This window comes from Panulirus ornatus, chromosome 20, assembly GCF_036320965.1.
Source record: "Panulirus ornatus isolate Po-2019 chromosome 20, ASM3632096v1, whole genome shotgun sequence".
NCBI classification, from domain to species: domain Eukaryota; kingdom Metazoa; phylum Arthropoda; class Malacostraca; order Decapoda; family Palinuridae; genus Panulirus; species Panulirus ornatus.
Window position 1 is genome coordinate 78,965,756 of NC_092243.1, and position 24,952 is coordinate 78,990,707.

At 41.2% G+C, this 24,952-nt stretch overlaps 1 protein-coding gene across 6 annotated transcripts in view; it reads left to right on the plus strand.

Moving 5' to 3' along the window:
* Positions 1-24,952, plus strand: part of LOC139756165 (nicotinamide phosphoribosyltransferase-like) — a 249,048-nt gene that overhangs the window by 164,402 nt on the left and 59,694 nt on the right. For all 6 annotated transcript variants that reach the window (XM_071675352.1, XM_071675350.1, XM_071675351.1 and 3 more), the window contains one exon: positions 4,194-4,351. In XM_071675352.1, the coding sequence (XP_071531453.1) occupies positions 4,194-4,351 (158 nt within the window). The remainder of the gene's footprint in view (positions 1-4,193; positions 4,352-24,952) is intronic.

The following is a 24,952-nucleotide window of genomic DNA, read 5'->3' on the forward strand; positions in this document are numbered from 1 at the left end:
TTGCAGAAGATGAAAGCCGGCAAGGCAGCGGGTTTGGTTGGTATTGTAGTGGAATTTATTAGAATGGGGGTGACTGTATTGTTGACTGGTTGGTAAGGCTATTTAATGTATGTATGACTCATGGTGAGGTGCCTGCAGATTGGCAGAATGCTTGCATAGTGCCGTTGTACAAAAGCAAAGAGGATAAAAGTGAGTGCTCAAATTACAGAGGTATAAATTTGTTGAGTATTCCTGGTAAATTATATGGGAGGGTAGTGATTGAGAGGGTGAAGGCATGTACAGAGCATCAGATTGGGGAACAGCAGTGTGGTTTCAGAAGTGGTAGAGGATGTGTGGATCAGGTGTTTGCTTTGAAGAATGTATGTGAGAGATACTTAGAAAAGCAAATGTTTTTGTGTGTAGCATTTATGGATCTGGAGAAGGCATATGATAGAGTCGATAGAGATGCTCTGTGGAAGATATTAAGAATATATGGTGTGAGAGGCAAGTTGTTAGAAGCAGTGAAAAGTTTTTATCGAGGATGAAAGGCATGTGTACATGTAGGAAGAGAGGAAAGTGATTGGTTCTCAGTGAATGTTGTTTTGCAGCAGGGGTGTGTGATGTCTCCATGGTTGTTTAATTACTTTATGGATGGGGTTGTTAGGGAGGTGAATGCAAGATTTTTGAAAAGAGTGGCAAGTATGCAGTCTGTTGTGGATGAGAGAGTTTGGGAAGTTCGTTAATTGTTGTTCGCTGATGGTACAGCGCTGGTGGCTGATTCATGTGAGAAACCTGTTGTGAATGAGAGAGTTTGGGAAGTGAGTTAGTTGTTGTTTGCTGATGATACAGCACTGGTGGCTGATTCATGTGAGAAACTGCTGAAGCTGGTGACTGAGTTTGGTAAAGTGTGTGAAAGAAGAAAGCTGAGAGTAAATGTGAATAAGAGCAAGGGTATTAGATACAGTAGGGTTGAGGGACAAATCAATTGGGAGGTAAGTTTGAATGGAGAAAAACTGGAGGAAGTGAAGTGTTTTAGATATCAGGGAGTGGATTTGGCAGCATATGGAACCATGGAAGCGGAAGTGAATCAGTTTGGGGGAGGGGACATAAGTTTTGGGAGCGTTGAAGAATGTGTGGAAATCGAGAACATTATCTTGGAAAGCAAAAATGGGTATGTTTGAAGGAATAGTGGTTCCAACAATGTTATATGGTTGCGAGGCATGGGCTATAGATAGAGTTGTGTGGAGGAGGATGGATGTGCTGGATATGAGATGTTTGAGGACAATATGTGGTGTAAGGTGGTTTGATCGAGTAAGTAATAATAGGGTAAGAGAGATGTGTGGTAATAAAAAGAGTATGGTTGAGAGAGCAGAAGAGAGTGTTTTGATATTGTTTGGTCACATGGAGAGAATGAGTGAGGAAAGATTGACCAAGAGGATATATGTGTCAGATGTGGAGGGAACGAGAAGTGGTAGACCAAATTGAAGTTGGAAAGATGGAGTGAAAAAGATTTTGAGTGATCAGGTCCAGAACATGCAGGAGGGTGAAAGGCGTGCAGGGAATAGAGTGAATTGGAACGATGTGGTATATCGGGGTCGACGTGCTGTCAATGGATTGAACCAGGGCGTGTGAAGTGTCTGGGGTAAACCATGGAAAGTTCTGTGGGGCCTGGATGTGGAAAGGGAGCTGTGGTTTCGGTGCATTATTACATGACAGCTAGAGACTGAGTGTGAACGAATGTGGCCTTTGTTGTCTTTTCCTAGCGCTACTTCACGTACATGCAGGGGGTTGGGGTTGTCATTTCATGTGTGGCAGGGTGGCGATGGGAATGAATAAAGGCAGACTATGAATTATGTACATTTGTATATATGTATATGGTATATGTCTGTGTATATATGTATACATTGAGATGTATAGGTATGTATATTTGCTTGTGTGGACGTGTATCTATATACATGTATATGTGGGTGGGTTGGGCCATTTTTTCGTCTGTTTCCTTGTGCTTCCTCGCTAACGCGGGAGACATCGACAAAGTAAAATAAATAAATAGATAAATTTAACTGAAATATGATCATTCATCATATTCTACTGTAATACCCATATTTCCTTTATTTTTCTTAATATATAACTTATTTGTAGCACATGAATTAGTCATGAACCTAGTAAAGATAATTGCATAGAAAGAACATACAAAGAATACAGTTTACCATGTTATTTACTGGTTAAGATATACATTTTGAACTGTGAGATGACCACTCCGCATTCCCCTTCCTGAACTGGAAACTTTCTAAACTGGACTATTGATCACCACTGCTGCACACCAACTGTGCTCCTACAACCTTCCTGGCCTGCTCCCATCATTTTTATTAGCTTATTCCTTATGTGAGAAACCATTGCAACAAAGGACATTGTAAACTAGCTGGTTCTTCTTATCCTCTAGCTGTTATAAAGAATGATTTTATTGGTAGAGAAAGCTAATCTAATCAACTGACTGGGGGAAGCGAGGAGCTTTGTTCCTCAGGAACTGGTGGGGGAGGTAATGAGCCTTATTCTTGAGGAACTGGTGAGTGAGTTGAGGAGCCCTCTTCCTCAGATACTGGTGGGGGAGGCAAGGAGCCTTGATCCTCAGATGCTAGCTGGGAAAGTGAGTAGCAAATCTCCTCTGATACTTCAGGTAGGCGGGAAGCCTTGTTCCTCAGTTAGTGATAGATGAAGCAAAGAACCCTGTTTATCAGATATTAGTGGTGAAGATGAGGAACTTTGTTCCTCAGATACTACTGGGAGAGGCGAGGAGCCTTGTTTTTCAGTTTCTGTTTTGGGAAACAAGGATTGTTGTTCCTCAGGTACTTGTGGGAGGAATAAAAGTATTGGAGAAGTTTTAGCTACTAATGTTAATGTAAATAGATTGAATAATTTTTCAAGGAAGCCAAAATATATATTTATATGTAATTAGTTACATATGGTTTAAAGGAAGCCAAATGTGTAATTCCCTTGAAACTGTTATGAATTTTAAGATAATTTCTCAGACTAAAAATTGCTAATAACCATTTAGTTTTAGTGTTATACAAAGTAAACAAAAGTAGTCAATTTATAATTGGTGATTGCATGACAGCAGTATTCAGTTTTGTATACAGCATACATTTTCATCAGTAATTTTCAGTCTCTTGTAGGAAAAGTTCTCAAAATCATACCACTCAATACTTGGCATGGTAGTGCTTTCTTCTAAGTGTAATTCTAGTTTCTCATTTATGACACCCAGATCTTTTACAGTATTTCACTTATATATGGCATCACTGATGTGTTCTCACTTGTACCGTTACTTACATTCTGAAATTTTTCTTTCTTTCTTTCTTTCAAACTATTCGCCATTTCCCGCATTAGTGAGGTAGCGTTAAGAACAGAGGACTGGGCCTTTGAGGGAATACCCTCACCTGGCCCAATTCTCTGAAATTTATCTTTGTTAATTCCATATGGTTCACTTTTGCTCATAAGTAGATCATGTCAGAGTCTTTTTCATCGCCTTTTTATCAATCAATCCAATCATGTTACTTACTCTGGGAACATCAGTAGACCTCATTATGCTTTCCCTGCATCACTGTTGATGTCTGATATCATTATTATAAAGAGCAATGAGGCTACCATCATTCTTTGTGGTACCCTGGATAGAGCATCTTCCTTTTGCATAGTTCTGTTTGCTACTACTACTTTGAACTTTATTAGACTTAGAAGATAAAAGGAAGAACTGAAAGAGGCTTTACGGTATACAAGGGGCAACTTGCTGTAAGTGGGCTGAAGTAGAGCATATATTGTGGCTAGAAGAAATCATGGTAAGGTTTGTGGGGCTTGGCAGTTAGAAGTGGGTTTTGGTTATGGTGCGTTATACATGACAGCAAGAGTGGATGTGAGCGTATGAAACCATTCATCATTTATTCCTTCTGCTGTCTTGCTATGTAGGAAATAGTGAGTTAGTAAAAGCAAAAAAAAAAAAAAAAAAAGTAGAGATGGTGATATATAGTTTGTTGACCTTATATGTGGTTGAAATGGTACTGACACCATTTTTTTTTTTATTAATGGGAAAGATGAGATGGGTCATGGGCATGATAGGATTGATAAACTATATTTATACTGAATATGGATGATAATTCAAATAAAGTATTTGGTTACAAATGAAAATGTATAGAATTTGATATTTATGGTTGTGGTTATATCGTCAGGCCCAGTGGCATGTGTGAGTGATTCATACGACATATGGAAATGCTGTGAGAAAATATGGGGAGAGGAACTACGAGACTTAGTGATAAAGAGAGGCAAGACAGGAGGAGTTCTATGTATTCGACCTGACAGTGGAGATCCTCCTACTGTTGTTCATAAGGTAACTAATTTCTCATTGATTATGAGAGATGGAAGAAGTGTTTATTATATCTGCATCTTATTATTTGTTGGAAAATATTAGAATGTGATTGATTCAGGTGTATCATTTCCAAGGGAATGAGGTTCTCCTCTTCATATAGCTCATGGAATATTAACTAGTAAAGTAATGTTAATTTGTGGATGGAATTATGGTTAGTAATATTAGTGCAATGAACTCCCATTTGTCTTTGACTCTTAACTTGAAAACCTAAAACAGTGGCACCATTCAATTTTTCTCCATACAGAGAAAAACATGAAACTTTGGCACCTTTCAATCTTCTTACAGATAAACACCCAAAATAATGATACCATTCAATTTTCTACCCTCATTCCTCCATTCAGATAAAAACATGAAACTTTGGCACCTTTCAGTCTTCCCACAGATAAACACCTGAAACAGTGGCACCATTCAATATTCTACCCTCAGGGGTATGTACTGAGGATGCTAAATTTTATGCATTTTATATGATTAACAAACAATGAATTAATATTTCCTACAAAATCATGTTTTATGATAACATTAGAATGGTGTTATATTAGGATGGTGTTCATTATTCAGACCAGTTTTAACAATATGTCAATTGGGACTGTTTCCTTGACCACTTTTCTCTAATAGAAATATTACATATATGTAATAAATACATTAATCACTTAAAAACTGTTGGAATTTATGTAATATGCCCACGGCTCCCTATGAATATTATGCCAGATTTGTAAAGTATGACACTGCAAGTTTAGAATGCATGTATAGTGCCATTGTACAAAGGCAAAGGGGATAAAGGTGAGTGTTCAAATTACAGAAGCTTGTTGAGTATTCCTGGGAAGTTATATGGGAGGGTATTGGTTGAGAGGGTGAAGGCATATACAGAGCATCAGATTGGGAATGAACAGTGTGGTTTCAGAAGTGGTGTAGGATGTGTGCATCAGGTGTTTGCTTTGAAGAATGTATGTTAGAAATACTTAGAAAAATATATGGATTTGTTGTAGCGTTTATGGATCTTGACGAAGGCATATGATAGGGTGGATAGAGATACTTTGTGGAAGGTTTTAAGAGTATATGGTGTGGGAGGTAAGTTGCTAGAAGCAGTGAAAAGTTTACCAAGGATGTAAGGCATGTGTACGAGAAGGAAGAGAGGATAGTAATTGGCTCCCAGTGAATGTCGTTTTGCGGCAGGGGTACGTGATGTCTCCATGATTGTTTAATTTGTTTATGGATGGGGTAGTTAGGGAGGTGAATGCAAGAGTTTTGGAGAGAGGGGCAAGCATGCAGTCTTGTGGATGAGAGGGCTTGGGAAGTGAGTCAATTGTTGTTTGCTGATGATACAGCGCAGGTGGCTGATTCGGGTGAGAAACTGCAGAAGTTGGTGACTGAGTTTGGTAAAGTGTGTGAAAGAAGAAAGTTGAGAGTGAATGTGAATAAGAGCAAGGTTATTAGGTTCAGTAGGGTTAAGGGACGAGTTAATTGGGAGGTAAGTTTGAATGGAGAAAAAATGGAGGAAGTGAAGTGTTTTAGATATCTGGGAATGGATTTAGTAGTGGATGGAACCATGGAAGTGGAAGTGAGTCACAGGGTGGGGGAGGGAGTGAAGGTTCTGGGAGTGTTGAAGAATGTGTGGAAGGCGAGAATGGTATCTCAGAGAGCAAAAATGGGTATGTTTAAAGGAATAGTGATTCCAACATTGTTATATGGTTATGAGGTGTGGGCTGTAGATTGGGATTTGCGGAGGAGGGTGGATTTGTTGGAAATGAGATGCTCAAGGACAATGTGTGGTGTGAGGTGGTTTGATCAAGTAAGTAATGAAAGGGTAAGAGAGATGTGTGGTTACAAAAAGAGTGTAGTTGAGAGAGCAGAAGATAGTGTGTTGAAATGGTTTGGACACAAGGAGAGAATGAGTGAGGAGAGATTGACAGAGAGAATATATGAATCAGAAGGGGAGGGAAGAAGGAGAAGCAGGAGACCAAAATGGAGGTGGAAAGATGGAGTGAAAAAGATTTAGAGCGATCAGGGCCTGAACATATAGGAGGGTGAAAGGCGTGCAAGGAATAGAGTGAATTGGAACGATGTGGTATACCAGGGTCAACGTGCTGTCAGTGGATTGAACCAGGGCATGTGAAGCGTCTGGTCTGGGGTAAACCATGGAAAGGTCTGTGGAGCCTGGATGTGGAAAGGGAGCTGTGGTTTCGGTGTATAACATATGACAGCTAGAGACTGAGTGTGAACGAATGTGGCCTTTTTTGTTTGTTTCTGGCACTGCCTTGCTGGAGGGGGGAATGCTATTTTGTGTGTGGCAGGGTGGAGATGGAAATGGATGAAGGCAGCAAGTATGGATATGTACGTGTACATATGTGTATGTCTGTGTATGTATATGTATGTATACGCTGTGCTACCTCGCTAATGCAGGAGATGGCGGTTAAGTATAATAGATAGATATGAATATATTTATGTTTATTCATTTTATATTTTATACTTAATTGCCATTTCCTGCGTCAGTGAGGTATCACTGGGAAACAAACAATGGCCTATCCACTCATATACACCCATATATAAATAAATGCCCATACACACACATATACATACATATACTTATATACATACATATACACACACATAGATATATACTTATATACACCTGTACTTATTCATACTTGCTTGCCTTCATCCATTCCTGGCGGGGATTCATACTTGCTTGCCTTCATCCATTCCTGGCATACCCTGCCCCACAGGAAACAGCATCACTACCCCCTGCTTCAGTGAGTTAGCAGCAGGAAAACAGACAAAGAAGACCACATTCATTTACATTCAGTCTCTAGCTATCATGTGCAGTGCACTGAGACCATAGCTCCCTATCCACATCCAGGCCCTACAGACATTTCCATAGTTTACTCCAGATGTTCCACATACCCTAGTTCAGTCCACTGACAGAAAGCAACCCCGGTATACCACATCATTTCAATTCACTCTGTTCCTTGCATGCCTCTCACCCTCCTGTATGTCAAGGCCCCATTATTCAAAATCTTTTACTCTATTCTTTCACCTCCAATTTGGTCTCCTGCTTCTTCTTATTCCCTCCACCTCTGACACATATATCCTCTTTGTCATTCTTTCCTCGCTCATTCTCTCGATATGTCCAAACCATTTCAACACACCCCTTTTGCTCTCTCAAAAACATTTTTTATTTCCACACATCTCTCTTCCCCTTTCAGTACTTACTTGATCATACCACCTCACTCCACATATTGTCCTCAAACATTTGATTTCCATCACAACCACCTTCCTCTGTACAACCCATATAATATTGTTATTATTGCTAGTAGTGCTTACTAGAGATTATTATTTGATAGGTTATGTTCAAGTGAGATTACCAATGGGGCCCATAGCCATGGTTTAAGTAAAACCCCTTAATTCAGACATTAATGACCCAACTAGGCCAGTGGACTGCCAAGCATACTTTGACTACTCACTTTCCTGTGGGCTAAGGAAAAGCTAATAACCTTCTTACATTAAGTACCTAAATAGAATGACATGGGTACTCTTAACCTGACAATAAAATGAGTGTAAGCATGTAGTGATTGGAATCTTGATTTCTAACTGGTTGTAACACTACTAACATAATCATTATGCATGGGTATGCGGACTTTTACTTAATATTATATATCCAACTACTCACAGTATCATAATGTGGCATGCATTCTAACACAAATGCTAATACTAAATAAACATCCTAATTCTCAATTGCACGAGGCTTCTTGTTCTCTGGTGCTGAAAGTTCACTTGAGTGTGTAACACATAGTCTTAGCTGGATTTTTAGTAGCTGGACGGCAGCCAAGTCTGTGGGTGTGAGTGTGTCTGGCCAAGCAGTGGCCCCACGTCCTCCTCCTCCCAGTCAGGTCAGTCCATCCGTGCTCGCGTTTCCTACAACAGTGTTGAGTCAATCACGCTGGAAGCACGTCCTCAATATTCACACATGCTGCACAGGACACAGAAGCTGCTTTCCATGCCTCATGTGCTGCCCTGTTGGAATTGAATTTGTCAGTGTCTCTTGTAGCCACATTATTGGTTCCTTACCCTCACAGTGGGCAAGCCATGTACACTGTATAAAGACACCTTTTGTAACAAATTGAGGTGTTAACTTACTGGGATTTCTTTGTGGATGTTGAATGCTATACCCCCCAGGCTGGGTAACACGATGAGTGCTGGACTGCCCCTCGAGCCTGGTACCTCTCTCTCTCAAATGGTGTAGACTATAGAGCTGACCTGTCACAACTGTGTCTTGTCTGTATAATGTGTGACTTGAAATCATATTGGGTTGCCAAGGCAATCATTTCAGTTTCCCTTTGTAATTACTTCGCTTGTCACTTTTTCAACTTCCCACTTCACTCAAAAGCTTTTTCACTCCATCCTTCCGCCTCAAACTTGGTCTCCTTCTCCTCCTTCTTCCCTCCACCTCTGACACATATATCCTCTTTGTCAGTCCTTCATCACTCATTCTCTCCATATGTCCAAACCATTTCAACACACCCTCTTCTGCTCTATCAACCACACTCTTTTTATTTCCACACATCTCTCTTACCCTTACATTAATTACCCAGTCAAACCACCTCACACCACATATTGTCCTCAAATAGTTCTTTTCCAACACATCCACCCTTTTTCATACAACCCTATCTATAGCCCATACCTCACAACCATATGATATTGTTGGAACTAATATCCTTTCAAACATACCCATTTTTGCTCTCCGAGATCGCGTTCTCTCCTTCCACACATTCTTCATTGCTCTCAGAACCTTAGCCCCTCCCCACCCTGTGACTCACTTCCACTTCCATGGTTACATCTGCTGCTAAGTCCACTCCCAGATATCTAAAACACTTTACTTCCTCCTATTTGTCTCCATTCAAATTTACATCCCAATTAACTTGTCCCTCAACCCTACTGTACCAAATAACCTTGCTTTTATTGACATTCACTCTCAACTTTCCCTTTTCACACACTTTTCCCAACTCAGTTATCAACCTCTGCACTTTCTCACACAAATCAGCCACCAGAGCTTTATCATCGGCAAACAACAACTGACTCACTTTCCAGGCCCTCTCATCCACATCAGACTGAATACTCACCCCTTTCTCCAAAACTCTTGCATTTACCTCCCCAACCATAAACATATTAAACAACCTTGGGGTCATCACACACCCCTGCCGCAGACTGACGTTCACTGGGAATCAATCACTCTCCTGTCTTCCTACTCATACACATGCCTTACATCCTTGGTAAAAACTTTTCACTGCTTCTGTCAACCTACCTCCCACATCATATACTCTTAAAATATTCCACAAAGCATCTCTCTCAACCCTATCATATGCCTTCTGTAGATTCATAAATGCTATAAATAAATCCATCTGTTTTTCTAAGTATTTCTCACATATATTCTTCAGAGCATCCACACATCCTCTACTGCTTCTGAAACCACACTGCTCTGCCTCAATGTGATGCTTCATACATGCCTTCACCCTCTCAACCAATACCTTCCCATTTAATTTCCCAGGAATACTCAACAGACTTATGCCTCTGTAGTTTGAACACTCACCTTTATCCCCTTTGCCTTTGTACAATGGCACTATGCCTGCATTCTGCCAGTCCTCAGGTGCTTCACCATGGTTCATACATTGAATATCCTTACCAACCGTTCAACAACACAGTCACCCCCTTTTTTAATTAATTCTACTGTAATGCCACACTTCTCTCTTACCCTTTCATTACTTACTTGATCAAACCACCTCACACCACATATTGTCTTCAGACATTTCATTTCCAACTCGTCCACCCCCCTTCGTACAACCCTGTCTATAGCCCATGCCCCACCACCATATGACGTTGTAACTACTATTCCTTCAAGTATACCCATTTTTGCTCCAAGATAACATTCTTTCCATCCACACATTCTTCATCGCTTGCAGAAAATTTGCCCCTCCCCCAACCTGTAGCTTACTTCTGTTTCCATGGTTCCATTCGCTGCTAAGTCCACTCACAAATATCTAAAACACTTCACTTCCTCCAATTTTCCTCCATTGAAACTAACATCCCAGTTAACCTATCCCTCAACCCTACTAAACCTAATAACTTTGCTCGTATATGCATTTGCTCTCAACTTTCTCCTCTCACATACTTTTCCAGACTCAGTCAACATCTGCAGTTTCTCACTTGAATCAGCCATTAGAGCTGTATCATCAACAAACAACAACTGACTCACTTCCCAGGCCCTCTCTTCCCCAACAGATTGGATACTCACCCATCTCTCCAAAACTCTTGCATTTAACCTCCCTATCCACCCCATCCATAAACAAATGAAACAACCATGGGGACATCACACACCTCTGCAGGAGACCGACAATCACTGGGAACCAATCTTTCTCCTCTCTTCCTACTCGTACACATGCCTCACATCCTTGGTAAAAAGTTTTCACTGCTTCTATCAACTTACCTCCCACACCATATAATCTTAAGACCTTCCACAAAGCATCCATATCGACCCTATCATATGCCTTCTCCAGATCCATAAATGCCACATATAAATCTATCTGTTTCTATAAGTATTTCTTACACAAATTCATCAAAGCAAACACCTGATCCACACATTCTCTACCACTTTTGAAACCACTCTGCTCTTCCCCAGTCTGATGCTCTGTATATACCTTCACCTTCTTAATCAATACCCTCCCATATAATTTCCCCGGAATACTCAACAAGCTTATGCCTCTGTACTTTGAACACTCACCTTCATCCCCTTTGCCTTTGTGCTATGGCACTGTTCATGCATTTTGCCAATCCTTAGGCACTTCACCATGATCCATACATACATTAGATATCCTTATCAACCAATCAACAACAGTCACCCCCTTCCTTAATAAATTCTTCTGAAGTACCATCCAAACCAGCCGCCTTACCAGATTTCATACTGTGCAAGGCTTTCACTACCTCTTCTCTCTAAACCAAACCATTTTCCCCTGACCCTCTCTTCACACACCACCTTGACCAAAACACCCTACATCTGCCACTGTATCATGAAGCACACTCAGCAGTCCTTCAAAATACTCACTCCATCTCCTCCTTACTCCATCATTACCTTTTCTTTCTTCCCCCCCTTGCCCCATTCAGTGATGTTCCCATTGTTCTCTTGTTTAGAAAATATATAAAGAATATGATTTACTTTACCATTCACTGAGCGAAAATGAAGATTATGAACACAAGCAATGTCACTTTAGGTATATTCCCTATATTTTTTTTAAATATTCCCTGTAAATATTCCCTGGGGATAGGGGAGAAAGAATACTTCCCACGTATTCCCTGCGTGTCGTAGAAGGCGACTAAAAGGGAAGGGAGCGGGGGGCTGGAAATCCTCCCCTCTCGTTTTTTTTTTTTTTTTTTTTTTTTTTTTTAATTTTCCAAAAGAAGGAACAGAGAAGAGGGCCAGGTGAGGATATTCCCTCAAAGGCCCAGTCCTCTGTTCTTAACGCTACCTCGCTATTGCGGGAAATGGCGAATAGTATGAAAAAAGAAAAAAAAATGTAGATAAGCATGAGTTCATGCATTAGGTAATAACATACTGAGGAGAGTTGTGTAAAAGTGTATAAAGAATGCAGTTTGCTGTATCTTGAAGAGTTTTTGAAGGCCAACCACTCACCTTCCTGAACTGAAGACATTCCGAACTGTACAATGTTGCACTAACCCTATTCCTGTAACACTATTTTTAGGTATTGTACTTTGTGCGATTCAGTTTAGTGTATGAATTAGTCAAGAACGTACCAAAGAAAACTATTAAAAAAGAAATTAAGAATGCACTTCACATTGTCATAAGGGATTAGATTGAAACTGTCACAAAGACTGAAAAGAAAAAAAATCGTCAAAACTTACGTAAGCATTGGAAACACTGTATAGTAGTTTATTGAATAATACAGTAATTGTTACCAGAACAGTGAAAGTATTCTCCAATACAGTACATATAAGAAATTATTTATTTTTTTTTTCCATACTATTCTCCATCTCCCGCATTAGTGAGGTAGCTTTAAGAACAGAGGACTGAGCCTTCAAGGGACATCCTCACTTGGCCCCCTTCTCTGTTCCTTTTGGAAAATTAGAAAACGAGAGGGGAGGATTGCCCTCCCCTTTTAGTCGCCTTCTACAACATGCAGGGAATACGTGGGAAGTATTCTTTCTCCCCTGTCCCCAGGGATAATAAAGAATTATATGACACAGTGAATAAGAGCAAGGTTATTAGGTACAGTAGGGTTGAGGGTCAAGTCAATTGGGAGGTGAGTTTGAATGGAGAAAAACTGGAGGAAGTGAAGTGTTTTAGATATCTGGGAGTGGATCTGGCAGCGGATGGAACCATGGAAGCGGAAGTGGATCATAGTGTGGGGGAGGGGGCGAAAATTCTGGGGGCCTTGAAGAATGTGTGGAAGTCGAGAACATTATCTCGGAAAGCAAAAATGGGTATGTTTGAAGGAATAGTGGTTCCAACAATGTTGTATGGTTGCGAGGCGTGGGCTATGGATAGAGTTGTGCGCAGGAGGATGGATGTGCTGGAAATGAGATGTTTGAGGACAATGTGTGGTGTGAGGTGGTTTGATCGAGTGAGTAACGTAAGGGTAAGAGAGATGTGTGGAAATAAAAAGAGCGTGGTTGAGAGAGCAGAAGAGGGTGTTTTGAAGTGGTTTGGGCACATGGAGAGAATGAGTCAGGAAAGATTGACCAAGAGGATATATGTGTCGGAGGTGGAGGGAACGAGGAGAAGAGGGAGACCAAATTGGAGGTGGAAAGATGGAGTGAAAAAGATTTTGTGTGATCGGGGCCTGAACATGCAGGAGGGGGAAAGGAGGGCAAGGAATAGAGTGAATTGGAGCGATGTGGTATACCGGGGTTGACGTGCTGTCAGTGGATTGAATCAAGGCATGTGAAGCGTCTGGGGTAAACCATGGAAAGCTGTGTAGGTATGTATATTTGCGTGTGTGACGTATGTATATACATGTGTATGGGGGAGGTTGGGCCTTTTCTTTCGTCTGTTTCCTTGCGCTACCTCGCAAATGCAGGAGACAGCGACAAAGTATAATAAAAAAAAAAATAAAAAAAAAATGACACAGTAATATGGCCGTTTTGATGACTGTTTCTTTCCCTTCACCTGGAAGTTTGGAACTCTCTACCCTCTCATATCTATATCAGTAACTATGAAAAAGCACATTTAAAAAGAGAGGTTTTTCACTTCCTTTTAAATTTTTAAAATTCTTTCCCCCGTCTCTTCTTTTTGCCTTTCATTATCCTTTCTACATTTCATTTAAGGCACAGCCTTGATCTGGACTTATGTCCATGACTGGAGCCTCAAAAAGTTAGAAAAAATATAAATATTGCTCTTAATCTTGAGCAGCTTCATCATCCAATCCTAACTTTACCACTGATGTTCCTTGGCTATCAGCTGTGATGGCATGTCCCAGATTATCAGAGTATGTAGGCAATTAAGTACACCTTCATTACCCATAGGAAAGATAAAAGAACATATTCCCAAGCTTTTGTTTGTTTTCCAAGAACTCTTCAGGGAGAATGATAAAAGAGTATTGCATGAAGGTACATCAATGAATCTAAAAGGAATAAGGCTCTTTACCTGACCCACCACTGCCTAAGGAATAAGGTTTCACCTAACTCACTGGCACCAGAGAACATGGTACCCAACCCAACTTCACATGAATTCAGTCCATGCTATGGTCCAATGTTGCTGGTTTTATATTTGGCACATCATAAATAGAATTTATCAAGTTATCATCCAGTCTTTACGTGTATAGACTTTATGTTGGAGTCTTTAGTCATGGACAAATTTCCACATCAAGGCCAGGCCTTAACTGAAATACAAAGAGGATAATGAAAGGAAAAAAGTAGAAAAATAAGTATTTTTAACATTTGGAGTAAGTGAAAAATCTGTTTCATAAAATGCCATGTCATAATTACTGGGAAAGCTTTCAGGTGTATGGTAAGAAACAGTTATCAGAATGGCCCACCCTTGAGTTGCAAGCTGCCACAAAGTAAGCATATGATGCAGCTTGTCAAGTATTGTTTGGTCTAGCTAATGGTGGGTGCACACAAGCGGTCAGCTCTTGGGAGCAAACACCAAAATAATACCAATAAAAGAGGGAAAGTGGATGAAAATTGTATTGTGGGGCAAGTGGGTCAGATTTTGAGGTTAGCCTAGGTTAATTGATGTCAGAACTCTTTTGACTGGACTCTGTTAAGGAAGGGTGCAGAGCTAAAACCACCCCAGATGTGAGAGCAGGACTCCATACAAGGACAGATCAATCCTTTGTATAAAGAGAGCACCTTTTTGGGAGAAAAGCAATTTTGACTTCTAAACAAGACACCTTATTTCTAAGAGGTAGACATAGCTAAAGCCTGATGTAGGGTTTCCAAGGTAGTGTGGATGTTACAGTAATACCAAGCATGTTCATTAAGTCAGGAGGTGGAATTATGGATCTGTCAGAGGAGAAGAAAATTGCATGGAATTTTTTAATAGAGATGGGCAGAAACTGAATAATTTTTTGATGAATTCCATATATAATGTACTGAATGTAAAAACAACAGTATTAGACCATAACCTGGACTGAATTCTCACAGGGTCATGTTGGGCACCAAGTTCCTTAGCTGCACCCTTCTTCCTGTGCAAGTGGTGGGTCAGGCTAGGATCTTTGTTTCTTTTAGATATGTTCTTATACCTTCCTACATTATTTTATTATTCCCCTTGAAGAGGTCTTAGAATACAGACAAAAGCTTGGGAAGATATTCTTTTATTCTTCCTCTGAATTATGAAGATCTGCCCCATGGTACCATTATGGATCAGCATTGATTTAAGACATATGTCTTACCTTTTGAAAGCTTCTAACCTGTTACTCCTTGTCATACATAGCACTTGACAAAACTTAACTCACACAACTCATTCTTCACAATTCTAAATTTTTCTGTGGAGAGTTCTGTGCTAGCCCTTCCTTTTGCCAAAGTGGTAGGAGCAAGAGAAAAAAAGTAATAGGTAGGACATTAGAGAGAAACATTGGGTAGAAGTAGTAGGGAGAAACATTTAGGTATGAGCATTAGGTAAAAGTAGTTGTTTGGAACATTAGGGAGAAGCAGTTGGTAAGGAATATTAAGTAGGAGCATCTAGAAACACGGCACTTGAGTTGCCCTCTGCCAGTGGCCTGTTAAGTATGAGGCACTAAAAGGCTAAAAAGTGGCACTATAGCTCATCAGTTATGGAGACTTCTGTTGTGGTAACCCTCTTGAAGAAGTTCCCAAAGGGAATGGGAGTCAGAGGTAGAGATACACAGATAGGCTCAGGACATGTAATGTCCATGTGTTTATTTGAATGATTTATTTTTTTTTTATTATACTTTGTCGCTGTCTCCCGCGTTACTGAGGTAGTGCAAGGAAACAGATGAAAGAATGGCCCAACCCACATACATACACATGTATATAAATACACGTCCACACATGCACATATACATACCTATACATCTTAATGTGTATATATATATATATATATATATATATATATATATATATATATATATATATATATATTTCTTTTTTTGCTTTGTCGCTGTCTCCCGCGTTTGTGACGTAGCGCAAGGAAACAGACGAAAGAAATGGCCCAACCCACCCCATACACATGTATATACATACGTCCACACACGCAAATATACATACCTACACAGCTTTCCATGGTTTACCCCAGACGCTTCACATGCCCTGATTCAATCCACTGACAGCACGTCAACCCCGGTATACCACATCGCTCCAATTCACTCTATTCCTTGCCCTCCTTTCACCCTCCTGCATGTTCAGGCCCCGATCACACAAAATCTTTTTCACTCCATCTTTCCACCTCCAATTTGGTCTCCCTCTTCTCCTCGTTCCCTCCACCTCCGACACGTATATCCTCTTGGTCAATCTTTCCTCACTCATTCTCTCCATGTGACCAAACCATTTCAAAACACCCTCTCCTGCTCTCTCAACCACGCTCTTTTTATTTCCACACATCTCTCTTACCCTTACGTTACTTACTCGATCAAACCACCTCACACCACACATTGTCCTCAAACATCTCATTTCCAGCACATCCATCCTCCTGCGCACAACTCTATCCATAGTCCACGCCTCGCAACCATACAACATTGTTGGAACTACTATTCCTTCAAACATACCCATTTTTGCTTTCCGAGATAATGTTCTCGACTTCCACACATTCTTCAAGGCTCCCAGAATTTTTGCCCCCTCCCCCACCCTATGATCCACTTCCGCTTCCATGGTTCCATCCGCTGCCAGATCCACTCCCAGATATCTAAAACACTTCACTTCCTCCAGTTTTTCTCCATTCAAACTCACCTCCCAATTGACTTGACCCTCAACCCTACTGTACCTAATAACCTTGCTCTTATTCACATTTACTCTTAACTTTCTTCTTTCACACACTTTACCAAACTCAGTCACCAGCTTCTGCAGTTCCTCACATGAATCAGCCACCAGCGCTGTATCATCAGCGAACAACAACTGACTCACTTCCCAAGCTCTCTCATCCCCAACAGACTTCATACGTGCCCCTCTTTCCAAAACTCTTGCATTCACCTCCCTAACAACCCCATCCATAAACAAATTAAACAACCATGGAGACATCACACACCCCTGCCGCAAACCTACATTCACTGAGAACCAATCACTTTCCTCTCTTCCTATACGTACACATGCCTTACATCCTCGATAAAAACTTTTCACTGCTTCTAACAACTTGCCTCCCACACCATATATTCTTAATACCTTCCACAGAGCATCTCTATCAACTCTATCATATGCCTTCTCCAGATCCATAAATGCTACATACAAATCCATTTGCTTTTCTGAGTATTTCTCACATACATTCTTCAAAGCAAACACCTGATCCACACATCCTCTACCACTTCTGAAACCACACTGCTCTTCCCCAATCTGATGCTCTGTACATGCCTTTACCCTCTCAATCAATACCCTCCCATATAATTTGCCAGGAATACTCAACAAACTTTTTTTTTTTTTTTTTTTAATACTTTGTCGCTGTCTCCCGCGTTTGCGAGGTAGCGCAAGGAAACAGACGAAAGAAATGGCCCAACCCACCCCATACACATGTATATACATACGTCCACACACGCAAATATACATACCTACACAGCTTTCCATGGTTTACCCCAGACGCTTCACATGCCTGATTCAATCCACTGACAGCACGTCAACCCCGGTATACCACATCGCTCCAATTCACTCTATTCCTTGCCCTCCTTTCACCCTCCTGCATGTTCAGGCCCCGATCACACAAAATCTTTTTCACTCCATCTTTCCACCTCCAATTTGGTCTCCCTCTTCTCCTCGTTCCCTCCACCTCCGACACGTATATCCTCTTGGTCAATCTTTCCTCACTCATTCTCTCCATGTGCCCAAACCACTTCAAAACACCCTCTCCTGCTCTCTCAACCACGCTCTTTTTATTTCCACACATCTCTCTTACCCTTACGTTACTTACTCGATCAAACCACCTCACACCACACATTGTCCTCAAACATCTCATTTCCAGCACATCCATCCTCCTGCGCACAACTCTATCCATAGTCCACGCCTCGCAACCATACAACATTGTTGGAACTACTATTCCTTCAAACATACCCATTTTTGCTTTCCGAGATAATGTTCTCGACTTCCACACATTCTTCAAGGCTCCCAGAATTTTTGCCCCCTCCCCCACCCTATGATCCACTTCCGCTTCCATGGTTCCATCCGCTGCCAGATCCACTCCCAGATATCTAAAACACTTCACTTCCTCCAGTTTTTCTCCATTCAAACTCACCTCCCAATTGACTTGACCCTCAACCCTACTGTACCTAATAACCTTGCTCTTATTCACATTTACTCTTAACTTTCTTCTTCACACACTTTACCAAACTCAGTCACCAGCTTCTGCAGTTTCTCACATGAATCAGCCACCAGCGCTGTATCATCAGCGAACAACAACTGACTCACTTCCCAAGCTCTCTCATCCCCAACAGACTTCATACGTGCCCCTCTTTCCAAAACTCTTGCATTCACCTCCCTAACAACCCCATCCATAAACAAATTAAACAACCATGGAGACATCACACACCCCTGCCGCAAACCTACATTCACTGAGAACCAATCACTTTCCTCTCTTCCTATACGTACACATGCCTTACATCCTCGATAAAAACTTTTCACTGCTTCTAACAACTTGCCTCCCACACCATATATTCTTAATACCTTCCACAGAGCATCTCTATCAACTCTATCATATGCCTTCTCCAGATCCATAAATGCTACATACAAATCCATTTGCTTTTCTGAGTATTTCTCACATACATTCTTCAAAGCAAACACCTGATCCACACATCCTCTACCACTTCTGAAACCACACTGCTCTTCCCCAATCTGATGCTCTGTACATGCCTTTACCCTCTCAATCAATACCCTCCCATATAATTTGCCAGGAATACTCAACAAACTTTTTTTTTTTTTTTTTTAATACTTTGTCGCTGTCTCCCGCGTTTGCGAGGTAGCGCAAGGAAACAGACGAAAGAAATGGCCCAACCCCCCCATACACATGTATATACATACGTCCACACACGCAAATATACATACCTACACAGCTTTCCATGGTTTACCCCAGACGCTTCACATGCCTTGATTCAATCCACTGACAGCACGTCAACCCCGGTATACCACATCGCTCCAATTCACTCTATTCCTTGCCCTCCTTTCACCCTCCTGCATGTTGAGGCCCCGATCACACAAAATCTTTTTCACTCCATCTTTCCACCTCCAATTTGGTCTCCCTCTTTTCCTCGTTCCCTCCACCTCCGACACATATATCCTCTTGGTCAATCTTTCCTCACTCATTCTCTCCATGTGCCCAAACCACTTCAAAACACCCTCTTCTGCTCTCTCAACCACGCTCTTTTTATTTCCAACATCTCTCTTACCCTTACGTTACTCACTCGATCAAACCACCTCACACCACACATTGTCCTCAAACATCTCATTTCCAGCACATCCATCCTCCTGCGCACAACTCTATCCATAGCCCACGCCTCGCAACCATACAACATTGTTGGAACCACTATTCCTTCAAACATACCCATTTTTGCTTTCCGAGATAATGTTCTCGACTTCCACACATTCTTCAAGGCTCCCAGAATTTTTGCCCCCTCCCCCACCCTATGATCCACTTCCGCTTCCATGGTTCCATCCGCTGCCAGATCCACTCCCAGATATCTAAAACACTTCACTTCCTCCAGTTTTTCTCCATTCAAACTCACCTCCCAGTTGACTTGACCCTCAACCCTACTGTACCTAATAACCTTGCTCTTATTCACATTTACTCTTAACTTTCTTCTTCCACACACTTTACCAAACTCAGTCACCAGCTTCTGCAGTTTCTCACATGAATCAGCCACCCGCGCTGTATCATTAGCGAACAACAAATGACTCACTTCCCAAGCTCTCTCATCCCCAACAGACTTCATACTTGCCCCTCTTTCCAAAACTCTTGCATTTACCTCCCTAACAACCCCATCCACAAACAAATTAAACAACCATGGAGACATCACACACCCCTGCCGCAAACCTACATTCACTGAGAACCAATCACTTTCCTCTCTTCCTACAGGCACACATGCCTTACATCCTCGATAAAAACTTTTCACTGCTTCTAACAACTTTCCTCCCACACCATATATTCGTAATACCTTCCACAGAGTATCTCTATCAACTCTATCATATGCCTTCTCCAGATCCATAAATGCTACATACAAATCCATTTGCTTTTCTAAGTATTTCTCACATACATTCTTCAAAGCAAACACCTGATCCACACATCCTCTACCACTTCTGAAACCACACTGCTCTTCCCCAATCTGATGGTCTGTACATGCCTTCACCCTCTCAATCAATACCCTCCCATATAATTTACCAGGAATACTCAACAAACTTATACCTCTGTAATTTGAGCACTCACTCTTATCCCCTTTGCCTTTGTACAATGGCACTATGCACGCATTCCGCCAATCCTCAGGCACCTCACCATGAGTCATACATACATTAAATAACCTTACCAACCAGTCAACAATACAGTCACCCCCTTTTTTAATAAATTCCACTGCAATACCATCCAAACCTGCTGCCTTGCCGGCTTTCATCTTCCGCAAAGCTTTCACTACCTCTTCTCTGTTTACCAAATCATTTTCCCTAACCCTCTCACTTTGCACACCACCTCGACCAAAACACCCTATATCTGCCACTCTATCATCAAACACATTCAACAAACCTTCAAAATACTCACTCCATCTCCTTCTCACATCACCACTACTTGTCATCACCTCCCCATTTGCGCCCTTCACTGAAGTTCCCATTTGCTCCCTTGTCTTACGCACTTTATTTACCTCTTTCCAGAACATCTTTTTATCCTCCCTAAAATTTAATGATACTCTCTCACCCCAACTCTCATTTGCCCTTTTTTTCACCTCTTGCACCTTTCTCTTGACCTCCTGTCTCTTTCTTTTATACATCTCCCACTCAATTGCATTTTTTCCCTGCAAAAATCATCCAAATGCCTCTCTCTTCTCTTTCACTAATACTCTTACTTCTTCATCCCACCACTCACTACCCTTCCTAATCAACCCACCTCCCACTCTTCTCATGCCACAAGCATCTTTTGCGCAATCCATCACTGATTCCCTAAATACATCCCATTCCTCCCCCACTCCCCTTCCATTGTTCTCACCTTTTTCCATTCTGTACTCAGTCTCTCCTGGTACTTCCTCACACAGGTCTCCTTCCCAAGCTCACTTACTCTCACCACCCTCTTCACCCCAACATTCACTCTTCTTTTCTGAAAACCCATACAAATCTTCACCTTAGCCTCCACAAGATAATGATCAGACATCCCTCCAGTTGCACCTCTCAGCACATTAACATCCAAAAGTCTCTCTTTCGCACGCCTGTCAATTAACACGTAATCCAATAACGCTCTCTGGCCATCTCTCCTACTTACATAAGTATACTTATGTATATCTCGCTTTTTAAACCAGGTATTCCCAATCATCAGTCCTTTTTCAGCACATAAATCTACAAGCTCTTCACCATTTCCATTTACAACACTGAACACCCCATGTATACCAATTATTCCCTCAACTGCCACATTACTCACCTTTGCATTCAAATCACCCATCACTATAACTCGGTCTCGTGCATCAAAACCACAAACACACTCATTCAGCTGCTCCCAAAACACTTGCCTCTCATGATCTTTCTTCTCATGCCCAGGTGCATATGCACCAATAATCACCCACCTCTCTCCATCAACTTTCAGTTTTACCCATATTAATCGAGAATTTACTTTCTTACACTCTATCACATACTCCCACAACTCCTGTTTCAGGAGTATTGCTACTCCTTCCCTTGCTCTTGTCCTCTCACTAACCCCTGACTTTACTCCCCAGACATTCCCAAACCACTCTTCCCCTTTACCCTTGAGCTTCGTTTCACTCAGAGCCAAAACATCCAGGTTCCTTTCCTCAAACATACTACCTATCTCTCCTTTTTTCACATCTTGGTTACATCCACACACATTTAGGCATATATATATATATGTATATATGCACACACACACAGACATATACATGTATACACATGTACATAATTCATACTGTCTACCCTTATTCATTCCCGTCGCCACCCCACCATACATTAAATGAAAAGCCCTCCACCCGAGGTAGCACTAGGAAAAGACAACAAAGGCCACCTTCATTCACACTCAGTCTCTAGCTGTCATGTATAATGCACCGAAACCACAGCTCTCTTTCCATATCCAGGCCCCACAGAACTTTCCATGGTTTACCCCAGACACTTCACATGACCTGGTTCAATCCATTGACAGCACGTCGACCCTGGTATACCGCATCATTCCAATTCACTCTATTCCTTGCACACCTTTCACCCTCCTGCATGTTCAGGCCCCGATCCCTCATAATCTTTTTCACTCCATCTTTTGACCTCCAATTTGGTCTCCCACTTCTCCTCATTCCCTCCACCTCTGACACATATATCATCTTTGTCAAGCTTTCCTCACTCATTCTCTCCATGTGACCAAACCATTTCAAAACACCCTCTTCTGCTCTCTCAACCACACTCCTTTTATTACCACACATCTCTCTTACCCTATTATTACTTACTCGATCAAACCACCTCACACCACATATTGTCCTCAAACATCTCATTTCCAGCACATCCACCCTCCTCTCTACAACTCTATCTATAGCCCACATCTTGCAACCATATAACATTGTTGGAACCACTATTCCTTCAAACATACCCATTTTTGCTTTCCAAGATAACGTTCTTGACTTCCACACATTTTTCAATGCTCCCAGAACTTTTGCCCCCTCCCCCACCCTATGACTCACTTCCGCTTCCATGGTTCCATCTGCTGCCAAATCCACTCCCAGATATCTAAAACACTTCACTTCCTCCAGTTTTTCTCCATTCACACTTACGTCCTTTACCTAATAACCTTGCTCTTATTTACATTTACTCTCAGCTTTCTTCTTTCACACACAACCAAACTCAATCACCAGCTTCTGCAGTTTCTAACCCAAATCAGCCACCAGCACTGTATCATCAGCGAACAACAACTGACTCACTTCCCAAGCTCTCTCATCCACAACAGACTGCATACTTGCCCCTCTTTCCAAAACTCTTGTATTCACCTCCCTAATGACCCCATCCATAAACAAATTAAACAACCATGGAGACATCATGCACCCCTGCCGCAAACCTACATTCACTGAGAACCAATCACTTTCCTCTCTTCCTACACGTACACATGCCTGACATCCTCGATAAAAACTTTTCACTGCTTCTAACAACTTACCTCCCACACCATATATTCTTAATATCTTCCATAGAGCATCTCTATCAGCTCTATCATATGCCTTCTCCAGATCCATAAATGCTACATACAAAGCCATTTTCTTTTCTTAGTATTTCTCACATACGTTCTTCAAAGCAAACACCTGATCCACACATCCTCTACCACTTTTGAAACCACACTGCTCTTCCCCAGTCTGATTCTCTGTACATGCCTTCACCCTCTCAGTCAATACCCTCCCATATAATTTCCCATGAATACTCAACAAACTTATACCTCTGTAATTTGAGCACACACTCTTATCCCCTTTGCCTTTGTGCAGTGGCACTGTGCAAGCATAGTGCCATTTATTTGAATTATTGCTGGTTTTCTTTCCAGAAAAATAATGTAATTTCATTTACTTATTAATTACCCCTAAGTACATGTTAGTCATGTGCACATTTTATCCTTTTAGTTCTCTATGTTATATAAAATCCTTTAAAAAAACCACAATGGACATACATCTTTATACCTTACTAACAGAAATAATACATTTTGCTGAAACTTGCTGTTTCATCCTGATAGACTTTTGACCATGAAATGGCATTCTCTGACCTCTGTGTGATTCAGTCTTTGGTAGTTGTAAAACATATAGTCTTTGCCCCAACCTTCATCAGGTGAGTTTTCTTTGGCATCTTTTTCAAGTAAAGGCTGGTCTCCTCACTGTTCCATACCTTATTTGATGTGTAATCTTTCTCCTTTATCATTTTCTGGAGTTCCACTTTCTTGTGCTTTTTAGCATCTTCATCAGGTGTTGCAGAATCACATTTATCGGGAACACTTCTGATCTGATAAGATTACGAAGCCAGCAATAAATTTTCTTTTACTGAAAAGCTTTCTGTCTGTCTTCATCACTTCTTGAATTTCAGTGGCTTTATTTTCAATTATTTTCCCATTTGTAGAAAATCTGTTGCACTTGCATTTCTTACATCCAGATTTTCAGGGCATCCTCTTTCTTCACATATGTTGGCATCTTGAGGAAAGGCTTTCCTGATGAATTTGCTTTTTTTCTTTATAGTCTAGATGCTGCTTCTGTTGTTTGCATAATTGTGAACAGCTGCTGAAGCATGAGCCCTATACTCTAATTCATTCAGTTTTTTAACTTTTCCTAGTTATAGGTCATCCTTACTCCCTTGGCAGGTTCACTTGTTGTGTAGAAATACACATATTGGAAGCTTAGGCATAATGGTGACTGGTTCAAGTAGGCAGAAGTGTAGAAATATATGAGTGGCAAATGATGTTATGTTGTGGTCAGAGTAGCATAGACAGCATTGGCATCCTGAAATAGATCATCTTGAGTGTGAGGCCCCTCATCGCTTTGGAGCAAATATTGCTTGATCTCATTTACACACAGCAGTCTACTGCAATACCCTTTGAATGTCATGGCTGAAGGGTATATGAACTCTTTCATAATTTTTGCATGAGGAGGCTTCAGGCATCTCACACCACCATCATAGACCAGTGGATGTATGATTGCTGGCACAGAAGCTTTGATAATTGTTTCAAGTAAGGTCCTTTTTTCTGCCCAACACCTT